The 18,717-nt window shown below is 35.6% G+C and overlaps 1 protein-coding gene across 36 annotated transcripts in view; it reads right to left on the bottom strand.

Moving 5' to 3' along the window:
* Positions 1-18,717, bottom strand: part of RIMS2 (regulating synaptic membrane exocytosis 2) — a 419,884-nt gene that overhangs the window by 235,124 nt on the left and 166,043 nt on the right. For all 36 annotated transcript variants that reach the window (XM_030444594.1, XM_030444581.1, XM_030444591.1 and 33 more), the window contains one exon: positions 2,082-3,007. In XM_030444594.1, the coding sequence (XP_030300454.1) occupies positions 2,082-3,007 (926 nt within the window). The remainder of the gene's footprint in view (positions 1-2,081; positions 3,008-18,717) is intronic.

The raw sequence follows: 18,717 nt of genomic DNA, 5'->3' as shown, positions 1-18,717 counted from the left end.
TCTAGTAAATCTCTTCTCCCTCACGCCTAGTAGAAGCCAAATCCTTCCAAATCCACTCAAACAAATACTTTTCTGGAGCTTCTGCTCCAGGGGTTAGAGAGCAGGGGAGAAGTCTGAATGGGGTTGAGTACATCATCTGATGCTCAGAGCAGGGCTGCTGAGGCTGGCACCAGCTGGCTCTGGGTGTTACTGTTGGAATGGCTGCTGCTTCAGGCATGGTCTCTGCCTCCCCCAGCCCATCAGCAAGGACAGAAAGAGGCCCTTCCAGCTCAGGCTGGAAGCAGGCACACTCAGAAGTGAGCAGAGCCCTCCTCCAGTTCAAGCAGCTGCTCTCCTCCTCTGAGATAAACCAAGGCCGTTCTCTACACTCGTTCCGGCCACAGGCCATAACAAGACTATGCTCCCATAGCTATACTCCATGCAATGGAAACTGCTTACACTAATTCACGCAAGATTAGCAAAACATAAAATATGACACCTTTTCCTGTAAAATGTTGCAAGCTTTTTTGATTAATTTATCAAATACAAGCTCAGTGTAGCTTCATTCAATACCCCAGAAATCAGCACAGACAACACATTATCATGAACTATCAAAATAAAGTGGGGGTTGTGATAGTTAAAATACAAAATTATTTATGTGAAGCCTGTAATTTATATCAGATTATTATAATAACAAAAAACCTAACATTTTTGCATAGTACTCTTTGCATATAAATGTTTTGTATGTTATGTGTATGAATTGTTTGTGTATTGTTTTGTATACTATCCTTCTTCCTATGCTGAATTTCATTAAGGAAATTTTTACTTTGTTACACTTTGTTTAGTGTACACTTTGTTTAGTTTGTTTAGTTACTATTTCTCTTACATCAATCTGGTCTATTTTTTTCATGGTCCCTTCTACGAACAACTTCTAAACACCCTGAAGTTCATAGTAGCTTTTATGATTATCAGGAAGACTAAAGGACTCAGAGTTTCATTTTCATTATTTCATGGAAGTGCATGGATCTGACCTAGGTGAAATTACCCTCCATTCTGCACCACCCTGCTCCTTGTTTATCAGGCCATGGTGGCTGATAGTAACATATGAAAATTCAGAGTAATTTCACTAACTGTGATTAATTACTTGCTTCAGTACCAATTCAACAGCAATTTAGTAACAAATACAACTGAATTTCCAACCCACTACAGCAGATGACCATTCATGAGAATTAGTAAAGTTGTACTAGCATAAGAATACTAACTGAAAACAAATTATAAATATAGTACTTTAAACCAACAAGATCTGTGAAGGTAAGAGAACTAATAATATTAATTTCGTTCAATCTAAACTGATGATTCCAAATGCTTTCATATTTAAGTCATACATTACCTTTGGATAGGTTGGGAATCATGCCAATTAGACTTAGCTTTTCATTCTGACAATGAAGTAACTCCAACATCATGAATCCTAAAAAGCACTAAAACTGAAAATCACTGGAGCCTCCCAGCAAAAGAAGAAACCTCCATTGGTATAAACAGCATCAGTTATTTTAAATTTATTTAAAAACTTGAATGGGTTAATGTCATAGACACAGGGGTTTTTTCCAGGTCAGGTGTGCTTTAACCTATAGCAGCCAGCATCAGACTGGCATAATCTCTGCATCATGTGCTCCAGTTAATTCAACAGAAACACGGTCATGCGCCCACACTTGATCCAGATCAAATAAGCACTCATTGAGATCCAGAAGTATGCAAATCTGGTATTAACAGACATGAAACCATGGCCTTATATGACACCCTAGCTTTAGATACTTGCTGATTTAATTAACAGGTTTTTCAACAGGCTATTTTTTTCTTTCAAGATATCCATGCGCTCTTAGTAGCTGTGATGTTCTTTTTCATGTAAATCAAGAAATTTAGATTTAAGTAAACAAAACAAGCAATCAGGAAAAAGAAACTCCTATTACAATAAACTTGAGTAACTTGTGAAGAGCTGTAGATATGTGCTTGCAATCAGTTCTAATAGGTAAAATAAACATACTGTGGTATGTCAACTGTACCACATTTATGCATTGAAACAGTCAAACAATTAGAAATCTTACCTTTTTCACTAACACTTTCGCTTTCAATCTCTACATCATCACAACTTGTATACTCTGGAGTGGATGCCAGTTCTTCCTCTGAGCTACTTAATGAAACCTGGCGCATTTTACCTCCCTTTTTTGTTTTATGGGGCTTTGGTGGTGGAGGTCTGACAGACTCAGACTGGTCTGAGCTGAGTGAATCATTCCGTAACATGGTCTCCATCTTTTCACGTTTTGTTTTCCGTACTGCAGAATTAGGATCCAAATGGTGTTGTTTCCTTAATGAATCAGAGCGCCTCATGTCTGCTCTTTCTAGAGGAATTGGACTCCTCCTAGGTGTAGGAGGGCTATGATTTGCGGTCCTCTGACGATTGGGACTCGGTCCCTGAGCCTCTCGAGTTCTTTCCATAGAGTATGAACGTTGATTTTCCATGGCAGCTCTGCGCTCAGAAACTGATCTTTGTCTCGATGGTCGTTCCATCCTCATCATAGGCATCCGAGAGTCTTCCAGTTCAGTATTTGCCAAGGAGACGTCGCTGTGTCTCCGCTCATGCCGCGCTCGGGACACTTCCGCGTGAATACGCATTTGTTCCTCGTACGGCTGTGGCTTGACCGGATACCGAGCCAAATTGGGATCACTTCGGTATCGTGCCTGGTATTCCTCTTCCCTCCGCTGCCTTTCATATTCTTCCCTGTTTTGTGCATCCTCGTCTTCTACCGGGTACTCCTTGGAACGCCTGCGACTCCTTCTGTTGGAATCCCTATAATCACCCAGTTCAGGTTCTTCATATAACTGAGGCCCACGCTGCGACCGCCGATCTGAATAATCTGATGGTGACCTGGGCATCGCACTGTCTGATGTAGCATACTGTGAATATTCGTCTCTCTCGTCCCTTTGGTCGTATCTTCTGTTCTGTTCTCTTGATATTGATGGGCTTCTTTTCCTAAATAGTTATGACAAGAAAGAAGAAAGAATTCTGTCAGTATTTCTTGTAGAACAAATACACAGTTAAGGCTTATGAAATGACAGAATGATCAGCTGATGGGAAAAAATCCATTAAATCCATTTCGTTGTCAATGTGTTTATGGTGCATAGTTTGTACCAAAAACAGCTTTAGAAGAAAAAATACAAATACAAAATTATAAAACACCGAACACAAATCTCTAATGCCATAAGTGCATTATAAGTACCAAAATTTTATAATTCTTTGCATTTTACAGTGATATAACTTGGCCATATAATTTTATTTCATAGGGGTTCATAGTAACCATGAAAATTAGGGCTAGATGTGTCATTCAGTTAGTTTGATTATTTAGCTGCCACTATTGCTTAAAAAGATACATTTCAGTTCCCATAAAATTATAATGCTTGCCAAGGGGAGAAAACAGGGCAAAATCCAATAGCAGCTCTTGTTTGAATCAGATGAACCCAGAAGACCCAAACTCAGAAAACAAAACATTTTTTGTGTTGTTTGCGAAGGGTAAAAGCATCAATGTCCTCTCTGTCTGACTTGACAAAAAAATCCCAAACCTTCACACCTCTACTTTTGGCAATAATATTAGGCCAAGTATTTGAGCAAGACACAAGCCAGATGCCAGAATGAAGTTCCTGTACCACATTAAACATTGAGTCTTTGTCACAGAAATTATCCAGCCACAGACAATTTCTGAGGTTTCAGAGGAAGATGAAAAAAAGTAATAATAACCTTGACCTGCCAAATGATTGACTGAAGCAAGTGACTTTATTATATTCAGTTTTTTAATAGAGGATGTGTCTGGAATATATTATGAATGTTGGATGTTTGTTTGATACAACATTGTTCACTACTTGATTAGAAGTGATCAACTAAATAAGTAGTGATTCATACAGAAAAAAAAAAAAACACACCAGACTTGAAGTTCAGAACCTGTCTCTCTCAGTCCTAAGAGGGTAAAGAGCATTTAAAATGTGACTTCTAAGCATGTCCAGATTCATACATAGTTCTTCACCCCAAATGGATCTGGAGTAGTTATCTGCAGGAAACTGGAGCAAAGATCCCAGATGTGGATAAAAGAGTCTGAGAGCTGGGCCTTCTCTGGGGTAAGCTAGATTAGTTCTAAGCAATGAAATTATGTATGTGAACCTATTTCTGTGTTATCAGACCCTTCCTCTTATATTTAGCTCTATCTTTATAATTAAGATCCCTTTGAAAATGTTTTCTGTCCTCATAAATGCCTGAAAGGCAGCAACCAGGATATCCTGGTTATTATTCCCTGACAGGGGAAAGGTGAGCAAAAACACAGCCCTGTTGTTTGCACAGTTGTCATAGCAAGGATCAGGAAAGGAAAGGCTTCAACTTAGTGCAGTGGAGAAATAAAAAAGCTCTTCTTGGTGCCCAGAGAAGAAGAAAGGGCTCTGCCTAGCAAGCAGGAGAGAAAATAATATTCTCACAGCTGGAAAGGAAATTCAGTCTCTGCTCAGCAAGGGACAACCACAACTGTCTGAGCAGAATATGTATGGGGGGGCTGACTGGAAAATTGGCTCCCTGTCTTAGATACCAAACAGCGTCATTAAACTGTGCTCAAAAGATTTGGACACAGTCTTTCCTTGTAAATATTAAAGCACTTTAGCCTTACAATGGCATCTGCAAATGAGGAAACTAATCCAATCTTGCAAAAATGCAACTCTTCCTGTGAAGCATGACAAATAATATAAGCATCATTTGGATGCCTATTTGCTTATGGTAAAGCTAAGATGTCCTATCTGTCTTATTGAAGTGTCATGTTAGTACCATGACAAATCAAAACCTCTAAGTTTAACAAAAACTCTATGGATTTTGCTACTGGAGACTCAAGTTTAATCATTCGAATTTGACATAAACAGAGTTTCTTAAGTCTAAAACCAGAATGGCCAACAGGAACAGACAACTAGGACAACAGGACTACCACAACAAAGATGGCTTACTAAGACATAAAGGTTTTCATTAACGCAACAAAATTACATGTGGAAATTTGCTTTAAGGAAGATAAATATTTTTAATTTAAGCATCTCATCTGGAGTATTTAAAGTTGAAGACTAAAAATAGGACACATCACAATATAAGTTCTTTCCCTAGAAAATTATCTACATCACTAAAAATTTTCACCATGCCTACATAAAAATGTAAATTTCCCTTCTTTGTTTCTGCCCCCCACATAAGCAAAATCTTTTATCTCTATGCAAATCCAATGGGAATAAATGGCACTCAACAGGTATGTATTTCAGTCTATGTATTTCAAACCAGTTTTATTAGATCATGGTAGGAGGAACAGTACTTGTGAAAACTCATAGTCAGTCACTACTATTAAAACCTGTTATTTTTAGATCACAGGCTAATTCTCACTCACCTTCATGAGCCTTTGCCTAATCCATTTCTCACCATTAACTAACTTAAAGATACCTTAATAAAAGCTTTTCCCCATGTACCTCCAGCTCGATACACCATGGAAAATGATTACTATTGCCTTTCCAGGACTTTCCTGGAACATTAAAAGTTCTGATAACTTTAAATGGCTGTCAACAGCAGTGATACACACCCTCCAGCTCAACTAAGCACTGTATCTCATTGGAAGGTTTACCACCTCTTCTGAAAAGGCTACCACAGCACTGAAAAATCCGCCATGCCATTGTGGTTACTGCTTGTGAAATAATAACAAAATAAAATATCTACGGTTAGATAACTATAGAAGCTGCAGAAATCTCCTTTTCAGGCACATTCAGTAGATACTATTTTTTCAGAAAAAGAAACTGAAACTTCTAGTAATTATCAGCATATATTTATTCCTTTAATTGTAATTTATCAATACATGACATTTGATAAATCTCTTAACCTTACACTGATGGAAACCTTATGTACTGGTACTACTATGTATCAATAGTACCTTGAAAAAGCAAATAGCTCGACTTTAACCTTACCTCTTGTTCAGTTAAATTATTCAGCTTCTCTACACTACAGAAGGAAGTGCTTAAAATATGGCATAGAAAAATATAAGACAGCTGTTCTGCTTTAAAGGCTCTGATTTCAATACTGAAATAGGTATCTGGAAAGTCTTTGCCATTAATTTTATTCCTCCTTGAAGAAAAAACACATCTCTTTCAATTTAGATTTTTTAAAAATTAACCGAAGCATATTAAGGAAAAAGAAATTTAAAAGGTAAGTTTCCATCTCATTTCAGAAGCTATGGATATTCAAAACACTGTACTATGTAAAGTTTTTATATCACAGTTAAAACTAGACCTCAGATCTTCCTGGCTACTTATCTTGTCCTCAGAAAAATAGAACTGGAGAAAACTTTCAAAACAATTATCATTCCGAAGATATCTTCAAACACATGGGTACCTGAATTAATCTACATTTACCTGGAAATTATTACAAATAATAAGTTTTGGGACAATTAAAAGTAGTAAGGCTTCACTGGGCCTGAGCCTGTATCAATACTATCTACTTGAAAGCTGACTAGTGGTCACCTGCTTCTAAGACCTAATTATAATTTACTAGGCAATATTTTAATATTTTTAATCTCTTTTTCCTCTAAGTTAGCAAAGAATAGAGTTGCCTTGAAAATTAAAACTGAAAATACTTCTCCTGCACATATTGTTATTTTGCAGTTAAGTTGTTTCAAAATGTTACCCTTCCAGTACCTGAAAGAATAATTTAAGGTGTATAAAAATTCACATTTCTCACTGGAATTGCCAAGCAAGACACAGGGATTCTTGCTAGAGACCACATCAAATACAGTAATCACAGCTTTGTCTCTACTGTGTGACTCCTGTTTGGAAAACAAGATTTGTCACTTCCTGAGTGATCACATAAGAACAGTTCTACCATTCAAAACTTCTACACCTCTATGTGTCATATTCAACAGACAGTCAGGCACTTGTTTCACAACAGCAGTGACAAGGAGCAGAGAAAAAAACATCATGACATCTTGCAAAAAAGTTCCTGGGCTGCAGGAAGGTGAGCTAAAGATACTCCTGACTTTGCAACCCGAACTCCAGTAAGTGCAATGAACCCAGAAAATGCCACGCACAACCAAGATCCGACTGCCATTCCCTGCGAGGGTCTCACTCTCCCACTGTTAGGAATGCATCTCCACAGACTCCTTTTGCCACACTGAAGAATCTGTAAGATGTTTACCTATTTTTGGTACCTATTTCTAAGAGCCTAGCTGGCATTGGATTAACCCCTTTTCTCATTCTCTGGGTGTAACTTTTGCTTTTGCTGAGTCACGATGTGTTTGAGAAATGATTTTGTACTCTCCAAAGCAGCTGTGGCTCCAGCTGACTGAAAAAACAGCTTCATCTGACCTCTAAGCAGTTGAGTTTCTACCAAGATCTCTTTCAGCAGTTCTACGATGTGTAGGTATTCCCTAAACTAATCTGATCTGTTCCCTTCTCCTTGCCACCCCCTGCACTCCCAAAAAGGAAAGAATGTAAGCAATCAATGCATGACTTGAAAACTAACTTATTTAAATAGCCTACTCTGATAAAAAGAAAAGGTTTTTTTTACTTAAATAGTTTAAACAAACTACCCTGAAGTACATGTAACATTCATATATCCAGGCAATGCACACAGTACAGTTCATCTGAGACATAATTTCATTTCTCATTTCAGCCATCCCTTACAAATTTTATTTTATAGCAACTATATTTTGAGGTATAAAAATACCTCCCAGCTAAGTATCTCCAAGCAGTAATGAATTAAGCTTACAATGATGATTATAAATTTATAGAAGTATAAGACTGATACTGCCAAAGTTATCTATATTAGATTTTATCTGAAAACAGAAATTCACTGACTGCAGGCTGGTAATAACAAAATGAAAGGAAAACTTTCTTAACAAAACATTAACTTAATTAAATTTACCAATGACCAGAACTTCGCTTTCAATTTGACATGATTGCAGAGATGTATAGAGCAAAACAGCTACTTCAGAGTCACATACTTTATATATATGGAATTCAGCAAAAATTCAGCATTGCCATTTTCAAGGACTAATTTAAATTTGTGTGAGGAAAAGAGTTATAACATGAAAAATATTAGGAACTGCTGAACAAAACGAGTGATTTTAAGTATCGCTTACTAATCTAAATATATTTAGGTAGTAGAGTTTGTTTCAACTTTTTAATTACATCAAGACTATCACAGATAGGAAAATGGGACTGCTAGAAGAAATGGCTTTGTCCTCCTTATTTTTACTGAGTTTTCAGTAGCCCTTACATCATACATTTGATTTTAGAGACCTGCATAAAGATAAATAACTATATTTTATATGTACTGTTCATTCAGCTACATTGATGAATGTTTACTTTTTACAGTTTGGTTAAACACCCTGAGATTTTTTTATTTCTACCTTTGAACATTTTCAAAATTAATATTTTCCTTATTATTTCTACCTAATATATATTCAAGAAATTTATCGACATTTTGAGAAAAATCTCATGTTAAAAACCCTATTCATAAAAATAATGCTAAATAGGTTAAATTGCCTTTGAGCATAATTGCTCAGAATATGTATTCTAGGTTGTTGTCTCAGAATTGACACCACATAAATCATATGCAGAAGGGGGGAATCAAATAACAGCTGCTGTACTGTAGGATTCCAAAGAATTTAAAATCTAGGGTGTTAAAAATAGTAGGTCACAGAAACATTAAAACAAGAATGAGTTAACACCATACTGAGCTATTGCTAAAAAGAATTTCACATGATATAATATACAAGAAAATTCAAAAAATCAGTGTATACTATTATAATGAAAAGCAATCAAACTTTAAAAAAGAATTATCACAGAATAGAATACAATTTAAAATACTAATTTAAAGAAAAGTACAAGACTTTGTTAAAGATACTGTTCTCATATATCTGCAGTGCAACAAAAACCTTTTCCATACTTCCACTGAGCTTTTTTTTGCTAAAAGTAAAAAGTATCCTTCTAGTCATCCCCAAAAAGAACAAAAAATGCTGAGCATTACACATTGTTTTGACATGACACATTCAGCATCTTCCTTGCATGCTTTACCTTTTGATGAGCCATTGCACATCTGGGAAGTAGAAAGCCTCGGGTTCATGAGAATACATCAATTTCTGTTCTGGCTAGGTCTTTCATTTAATTCTCTAGGTTCAGTAAATTCATATGAACAGTCTCTTAGTCTTGAAATACAAATTTTTTGAAGTATTTTACAATCCTTTTCCTATCCCTAAGGTGCAATTACAAAATACAAGGCATCTAGGAAATAAAAAAAGCCTAGACTATGAAACAACAGCAATTCAAGTGAGAGAGCTGACCCAATGAGATGCTACTGAGTGCATGAGAGGAGTGTCACGGTTTAATGCTGTTACCATGTGCTGTATATAGCTGGAGGTCAAGTAAGAATGTACCCTATAAGGAGGATTATGGTACTTAGCTGATTAGAGCCTTGCTACAGTACTATTGCATACTAATGTACATGCTGGTCAAAGTATTTAATTTAAACTATTTTTTAAACTGTGCAATCCCAGCAATTTATGTTCTGCGTTAGTAGGTTCTGCATCTCCTTGGTGGTCTCAGTCTTAAGTGAAATTATGTAATATCTACTACTTTTAGTTTGTAATATGTCAAATTTTGATATTATTTTCAACTCTTGGGCAAATAGTTGTAGCATCTACTTCTGTTTGATGTGCTTAACATAGTATGAAGCTAAAAACACTCTTTTTTCAGTGAAAATCAGTGGACTGACTATTTCTAGCAAGTCATCATAGTTATTCTCACCCTCAAAATATGGTGAGAATGTGAAATAAGTAGAAAGCAAATGTTTAGACATTTTTACTTGCATTAAATAAACATTTTTCTACAATTTCAAAAGCTAGGTATCTTCTGTCTATACAAATTAGCTTGCAAGGAAATTATATTTAATGTAAAGCACCGTACCCCAGTCAAATTCAACTGCAATAAATTTAAACCATGATCAAGTGTCATGACATGGGAAAAATACAGACTCAGCAGCAACCTAGATTTTATCTTATGTTAATAATAGTGAGTTCATACTCCTAGAAAAAGTATTCTGACACTGAAGGTTTTTTTCCCTTGCATCTAAATTTGTGCTTAATTTTTTTTAAAGTTTCTGTTTCTTACAAGAAAGGTTGTTTTGGAGCTGCTTTTCCCAGCAGTTGAAAGTATACTGTTTTTTCAAAGGAAACTTTTAACTTTAATGAAGAGGAAAATTCTCTTTCAAATAAAAACTTTGTGGTTACTAGGGTATTATCACCATTAAATAAAAAATACAGCTACTTCAGTAATGATCAAACAGTATGAAAATATCAGAAACATGGACAGTCATATAAGAATTGTTTTGCCTAGTAACATCTCTGCAGGCTCTTTTGGATTGCTGCATTCCCAAAACCATAATTTTACTAATGAATGTAAGTCAATATATCTTTTGTCTATTTATTGCATTCACAATTACTATGTATTTATGATATCAAAATTAATTTTGGTTTTACAATATCTTTTTGGTTCATATTTCAGCAGAACAGATGAAATAGTTCATATTGAGGTGTTTTTGATGCCTCAGTAAAACAGAAGCAGAAAATAACCTCTGTGAAAATGTCTGGTTTGTTCCATAGTGTGAGGCAGAGGTACATTATTAAATCCAGTGAATTAAATCAGAGGTAGCTCATCGATGAATGGTGGGCTGTGTGGAGCCCACCAGTCTCTAGGACAAAGCTGGCAGACTAAACATGTTCATACTAGGGACTACTGGACCACTGTGAAATAAGACAGGTGCATCAGTACCTTGGAAATTACCATGGTACATAAAATTTCCAATTCAACTGTCTTTCTCTACATGCTGGTGAGACTGGATTAAATCTGTGCACTTCTAAGCCAGTGCCCAACTATGTCCAACATAGAAGCAGTCCATAAGCTTACAGGAAAATAATTTGTATGTCTGTAAAAATCCATAGCATCTATATTATGTACTGGTAGAACATGATTTTACAATGCTTTTCAAGCTAAATAAACTTGCCCCATAGTAGTTTAAGTACTGGGCTTGCAATCCAGTCCTTATGTGAGCCCAAATGTGCAACCCAATATGCAGGACTGAGCAGTTATGGCTGTTTAGAGAGATTTTCTTCTGTTTAGATCCCAGGGCTCAGACAGGAGGTAGGGATGTCTGTGCTACCTGGGTTTTCACAGATGCTGTATGAAAGACTTCCCACCATAGCACCATTTAGTAACATCATGTGCATAACAACAACCTAGTTTCTTGAAATAGCAGATAGCAAGGCCATCCTAAGACTTCCAGTCCCTGAATTAAGTATTTCTACCAGAGCTATTCTGCTGTTCTGCAGCACCGAGACCAGATCTGTATGTTTTCCCCCCTCTTCACTTCTGATTATCTCTTAGAGTTTCTGCACTGGAGCAAGTCTTCCATGAAAGAGGAACTTGAAGCTTTCCAAAGAAGAAAATTTATTCCTGGTTCTTTGAAAAAATCTATATGGAAGAACACTAGTTATTCTTGAAAGTGTTCAGAAGTGAACACATGGAAGTGAAAAGGGTAATCCTGGCTGCACAGCAACCTCTATAGGAAGGTAGCATCCAATTAAGATGACAACAGTATAGAACACATTGAGGAAAATATCGACCTCTTCATAGTAGGAAGCAAACCAGTGTTGAATACTCCTTGCAGAACTGCTATGAAACACAATAGTCATGAAGAAAATTCACTGAGAACTGTTGCTATGTAACTTCCAAGAACATTCAATCACTACCAAAGGCACTTTAAAATGAAACAACTAAAATGAGCCTAGTCTTGTAACATAAACAAGCCCTTAGGTGTGTTCTGCATTCTGCTGCAATGAATATAGACTTAATTAATCTAGTCTTACTTAAGAAGGAAAACTAGATGCCAGGTCTTTATATTCCACAGGAGAAATGAATGCTACTTTTCTAACTGCATGTGTATATAAATACCCCCAAAAAATGTTTTTCTGTAGGATTCCCCAAAGCCAAGACAGAAATGCTGAAATTCTAACTGACGTTCAGGCCTGTGTGATTTTGAACCTAACACTGATCACTTCTATCATCAACACTTCTAGAAAAAGTATTTGAGAACAACTAAAAGATGTCCAGACAAGACCAACTAGACTCAACTGGCAAATAGCTGAAAAACAGAGAGGTAATTCTTCGAGTCTTGCAACATCTCACCATCTTCAATAATATAAACAATATATAAAATATATATAAAAATTACAGAGTAGTCTGAGTAGCTCAGGTAAGAGAACACAGTAAAGGTACAGGGAAAAAGTAATTAAGAAAGCAATAATTTAAAACATCTTCTGAAGACAATCATGAAAGCTTTTAGAAGTTAGTGATGACTTCAACACTCTCAGTACTGCAATTATCAAGATCTGGAGTATTTTTTTAAGTTAACCTTTGCTCTCATTGTTGATCTAAGCAACAAGAAAGGTTAAACGTATGCTCACTGATGCACATTTCAAGCATGAGAGCAACTGGATGTCATGCTGGGGAGCCATTCTAACTTTGCAAGAGACTATAAAAGACAGTAAGGTTGCTTGAGTTGATGGAGTAGAAAGTGAAGATAAGTTTCTGTAATTTTACAGGAGAAAAACAATCAAAATGAATAGCTGAGAGACAGATGTCCTAATCAGCCTCTAACTAGCAATAGGGAAAAAAAATTATCTCTAATCTTTTAGGAAAAAAACCACAAAACCTCAAAGAAACAAACCCCAAAACCAAACAAAAGCAAACGCACAAACACACACACACACAAAATACAGGCCTGTCTTTTTGCACTCCAAAAATCTGTGGATGGCTAAGATTTAATTTTCAGTACACCTTCTTGTTTAATTTTAACAAGTAGGAACATGTCTCCATGTTTACCTCTTTATGGAAAGCTTGAAGGTGCCTTAAAATGTTCCTGGGATGATTATGTCATTTAAAACGGGAACAACTAGATGAGTAAACTTAGCATTGGTATATCAGTGCAAGGTGTCCCTATTAAAATGCTCGTATTACACCCTTCGAAAGTGAAGAATCACAAGTGGGTTTTATGGGAACATGTGAAAAGCAGTTTTATAACCTGATTCTATAAAAAGCTCAAGCACCAGCATAAGAGTACGGTTTTTAATATATATTACTTCCAAAGATCAAGAGAAAATTAGCCCTCTGGTGCTCTTTCTTAAGCTAGCTGACTGGCAAAGGGAGTTTGACCAGAGAGAGGTGGATGCCTCATCACTGCAAGTGCTCAGACCAGACTGAATGGGACTTTGAGCAACCTGCTCTTGTAGAAAGTCCCCCTGCCCATGGAGAGATGTTGGAACTAGATGGTCTTTAAGGTCCCTTCCAACAGTCAAGCTAACTGCTGCCTAACAGTCATTATGCTAGTGTTTCATGTAGTACAGCAAAACATAAATATACTTAGTATTCTACTATATGGGTTAATTTATTTTGGTGCCAAAAAAATAAATATAGGTTTGATCCAGTAACAAAATCTGCATGCCAGTTTTGCTACATAAACTGCATGATACTTTAAGCATTCTTTTAAACTTTCTAGTTCTTTACCTGTTTCATAGGTGGCAAAAGAGAAAATAAAAAGTGATTATATAATTTTTTAGTTACTCTTCTTGAATCCACAACATATACTCCTTCTGTGCCATCAAAAGTATCTTGTGACTACGGCAAAATCACCTTACCATCATCAGGTGGCCAGGATCTCTATACTCTATATTCCTTTAGCACCTTTTAGCAAGGGTTGTTTAGCTTTCAGACAGAGTGCCATGATCATGGCCAACTGGAAATCAGACCTCTCCCATTAGAGAATCTGTTTGCATCAGGCCTTCCTCCTAAACATATTTTGGAAGCATTCATCTTCAGAGCCTTTTCTTGAGAGATCATACTACTTTTCAGGTCATCTTTTATGACACCCCACTCTGAGGATAAGCAACAAAAAGCAGACTTTGTGTTGAACTCTCTCTCTAAATATGGACTGGAATTATAGGGGCTTTTCTCAAGTAAGAAATCAGAACCAGCATGGGAGACAATTAAAAATAGTGATATCAGAAGTGGATACAAAGCACATCACAACAGTGAAAAATGCAGCTTAAATTAGAAGACTATCAGAATTCTTGCTGTGAGGTGACTGTCCTGGTCCCAGCGTTAAACTGTGACAGTGACCCACACAGATAGTACACTAAGGAATAGTGATACAATTACCCTACAATTATTAACAATTATTCTTACCATGAAAATTGTTTAACATACTACCTTCATTGTTAGACAATATTGTGGTTCAGATTGCTGAATGGAAGTTACCTATCCTGGAACACAAGTTCAGGGTGAAATCACAAGAACAGTAAATCAGCAGTTTTGTATAGAGAGCTTCCAATGGAGCAGGAAGTTTCAACACTGATTGTCCATGTTCTCTTGTATGGAAGCCATGATACATAAAACATTAACGTACACTTATTCTGCTTAGAATTAGCATTTAAATCTTCTGAATTTGTTACTTCAATAACAAGTGGATAAAAAAGAAATAGGCACATGCCAAAGATAAAATCTTTATTTGGAACTCAAATGGATAACGCAAAGGTGGAAGGGGATATATAACTCTAACTTCCTGAAAACTTCTGACAAATAGTTATATAATGGATGGGCTACTGCACATCCAGGATGTGACTATTCAGATTCTTCCTCTATGCCTTCAGCGTAAGAAGAAATAGAGAGACAGAAGAAAGTGGAAGTATACATCTGCAGAACTTCAGAGAAAATTCTAGGGGAAAAGAGAGAGAAGCAAGAGACTATGTGCAGCATAATGGCCATCTACACTAAATGGGATTCCCTTCATTACATTGCGACCTAATTAGTGATTCTGATATCACCAAATTTCCTCCAGCCAGGAGCGTGAGATTCACAAAAGTGCCTGAGATCTGAGTCCACATAGCCTGGCTTTTTCCCAAGACCATTACTTTAAGACAGATCACCTTCACCAGGAAAGCTATTTTCTTCTTATTACTTATATCTCAGTAGAAATGCTGCTGCTGAGGATTAAAAACCCATTTATAACTTTTTCGTAACACCCAAATAGCAGTCTGAAGATCAGAAATCTATGTGGAAAATAGTTTTAAATGTATTTTTTTAAAATAATAACACCCAGCTATAATATCAATACTTTTTTTCAGAGTAAATTGTAATAGCCAGAAGATTAATAAGTCTAACCATTCTTTTAGAATATTTAGTATAGAATTTTGGGGTTTTTTTAACAAAATGAATTACACATAATCACAGAAGTTTTTGAAACAAAAATTGTTTTTATAGTCCAACTACTGTTTTAACAGTGTTTCTCTGAAAAAAAAAAGAAAATAGCAAAAAAAAAAGTTTTTATTATGCTAACCAGTAAAAACTATTCTATTTTCACTAGCAATTTTCTGTAGTGTTACTACAAAGCCTCATCTTTGAAGAATTCTTCACCCATTCCTCTCACACATTTTGTAGTGGTGGTTAGTAAAACAGAAGTTATTCAGCCAGGATAACTACCAGGAGCCAGTAGTTGCAAAGCCAGTTGAAAAGCAAATCATGAAAAGAAGTCCACATGCTCAATCATATACTAGAATTCAGGAGATTTCAACAAGATTTAAAGCTGAGATTTTTCAAAAGGAGAACTGACAAAAGGAAATAATTATTCTGTATATCATGGGAATATTTTATCGTAGTTTATTAAAACTTTTCATTGGCTCCTTGCTGTTGCCATACTAAAAAGACCAAAAACTAAAAGTATTGAGCCAAATGCAAAATGATGCACTTTTTAACAAAGCTTAATATGATACTAAGTATCTGTGATCATCTCCTATCAATATCTCTGTTAACATTAGTGTAGAATCCCCTAAAGAAATCCAGCACACTAAACCTGAAAAAAAGTAATTTAAAAAAATAAATACACAAATAAATAAATAAATCTAGATATCTCATTGCTAAATCTCACACTAACCTGTATTTTCTGATTAAAAGCAGAATTCAGAAAAAAATGTCTATATATGGAGAACTTTATTCTGTGCATCCAAAACTAAGTATGAGTGGAAAGCCTGATTTTTAGAAGGACAAAGATGTCCTTCATCTCTGAAGAACTTCAGAACTTCAATTGTAATTCCAGGCATGACCAAGAGATATTGCCAGTTTTTAAAATACATCCAGAGACTTGTCAGTGAGATGAAAGCTGTCTAAGGCTATGGGCAACCATGCCATAAATTTAATAAAGATTCAAATCTTTTAACTAGTAGAGTGTTGACAATGCCATGAGACAGTTTCACTCTAAGCCACTTTTCAGTGCTTAAACAGCTAACATCAAAACATTCAATGAAGTGCAGGTTTATAAAATCTGAGGCCCACTCTATGTAGATCAAAATTTAAGCCTCTATATAAATCAAAATATTGCTATTTTACCACAGTCTGTTCAGTAAAATTCTGTCATGTTTGCAATAGTGACCATAAAAGCAAGCACGGCAAGTACATGTCTTCAGAACTCAAATATTTTTTCCTTAAATCCGAGTTCAGAAACATAAACTAGTTTAAAAGTACATGTAAAATACTTCTGAAATAAATAAAGGTAAGTTTAAACATGTTTATGTTCTTGTAGTTAAAAAGTGCAACTGCTTTTCTTGTCATGATCTAATGGGGACATTGTACAGCCCATAAGATGACTGCTAGGTCAAAAACCTGAGAGGAAGAGAAGATGCTCTCTTATCTCCTTTGGAATACTGCACCTGCATTTGTCACATTTCCAAAGACATCTATATGGAAATTTCTCAGTTATCAAAATTCAGTATGGTCTTCATGTATGGTATTCAGGCTTAGAAAGCCTTGGAAATTTTTACTTATGTAAGAGGTCTCTACACATCATGGCTTTTAAATCCATAGCATCCCTGATTTCCAAGGCAGTGAGATTGGACAAACTTTTATTATCATCTTAGAACAGAAAATATACCAAAATGCAAATAAATGCTATTTTTCTAGAAAACAGAAACAAAATTGATTTTACAGTAAATTATTACAAAAATATTATTTCCAAACTACTGTCATAGGAAATTTAGCTCATTTTACCTATCTTTCCACATAATTAAATATGTAATGAAATAATTATATGTAGTATCCAGTTTAGTGTCGAAGTTGTTTTATATTCTTTTGTATTTATTATTTTTTAAAGTTAAAGGAGGTTTTTTTTAAATAAAACAGACAGTTTTTTAAAATAATGCAGTATTTAGTTGAGATTCTATAATGCTCCATGTTCTTCATGCCATTACCAGAACTAAGGAGTACATGCTGGGGCTGCATTGTACTTTCCAGTTGAAAGAACAGTAAAAGGAGACAAGTACACATTTACTTGTATATTCACAAGAAAAAATACTTCAATCCCTTCAAAACAAAAAGCATGCATGTTCAGTCTGAGGGACACAATGAAAATGTGAATACAAGAATCTTTCAGCAAATAATGACTCATGCATTCAGTCTTTGTTCATTTTCTCTTCTGGCTCATACAAAATGCTACAAAATACTGGGTCACTGAATATACAAAATGTAACTGCACACTTAGTATCACAAAGACATACTCATTTCAAGACTCCTTTAATGATAGGATGCAGCTAACCAACTCAAAATATGCAATGCAGTCTACTAAAAGACCATAAAAGTGGTATGCCTCAGTCTATATTTATGACTGTGCTTAAGGTATTTAATTAATTGGCCAGGAAAAAAACAGAAGAATCTAATGAGAGCTGGATTTCTCAGAGGATTTAGCACCCTGTACAAATACTCAGGTTTGCAGCAGAATTCTCAGAAAAGGGCAGTGAAAATAAAATCATCAGAGGAAAATATACAGTAATACATAAGCAACCTGCTTATTGTTTATTTTCCAAGGTGCAGGCATAAAAAGAGAAGAAATGTCTACAGTAATTAATATACTGTATCAGTTATCCAGGAGCATTATATTTTAAGAATATTTAGGATGAACACATATTTTAAAACCTCAAAGAAGGCAGAGATCTTTTGAAAGCTATCATCTTTACATTTCTGTGAATCATCAGATATTATGCAGTAGCTCCGGATGTGTCAAAATGTTCTTAGTTTTTCCATCTGTGTCTGTAATAACAAATATTTAAATTAGCTTCTTATTGTCTAGCCACGGCAGATAAGGGAGATACATAAAAATTTTCACGGGAAGAGGAATAGAGACTTTCTGGTAGTTTATTTTTAAGAGTAAAGGGTAGCAAAGAATATTCAACGATTGGTTTTACAGCTACCTTTTGCAGTCATCACTTTTCCACTAATCCTTTTTACTCTCATAAACGGAGATTTTATCAGGTTGCCTGTTTGTAGGAATAATCACGAGAAGGGAAAAAAAAAAAAAAAAAAAAAAAAAAAAAAAAAAAAAAAAAAAAAGAAAAAGGAGAGACTAATTACTTACCTTAAAATAACTGAAGTTCTTTGAGATGTATCGCTTTGATGCACAGACACCTCAGGCACTCAACATGTAATCTTAAGGCCATGGCTATTTGTTGGGGCTGTACCTGACTGCTCCCACCTGACTCTCTACCAGGCACGGAAAGGTGATGTGAGGACCTGCAGCACCCCCGGCCACTGCAAGAT

This window comes from Calypte anna, chromosome 2, assembly GCF_003957555.1.
Source record: "Calypte anna isolate BGI_N300 chromosome 2, bCalAnn1_v1.p, whole genome shotgun sequence".
In the NCBI taxonomy this organism is placed as follows: domain Eukaryota; kingdom Metazoa; phylum Chordata; class Aves; order Apodiformes; family Trochilidae; genus Calypte; species Calypte anna.
This window is presented reverse-complemented; position numbering and strand designations above follow the sequence as displayed.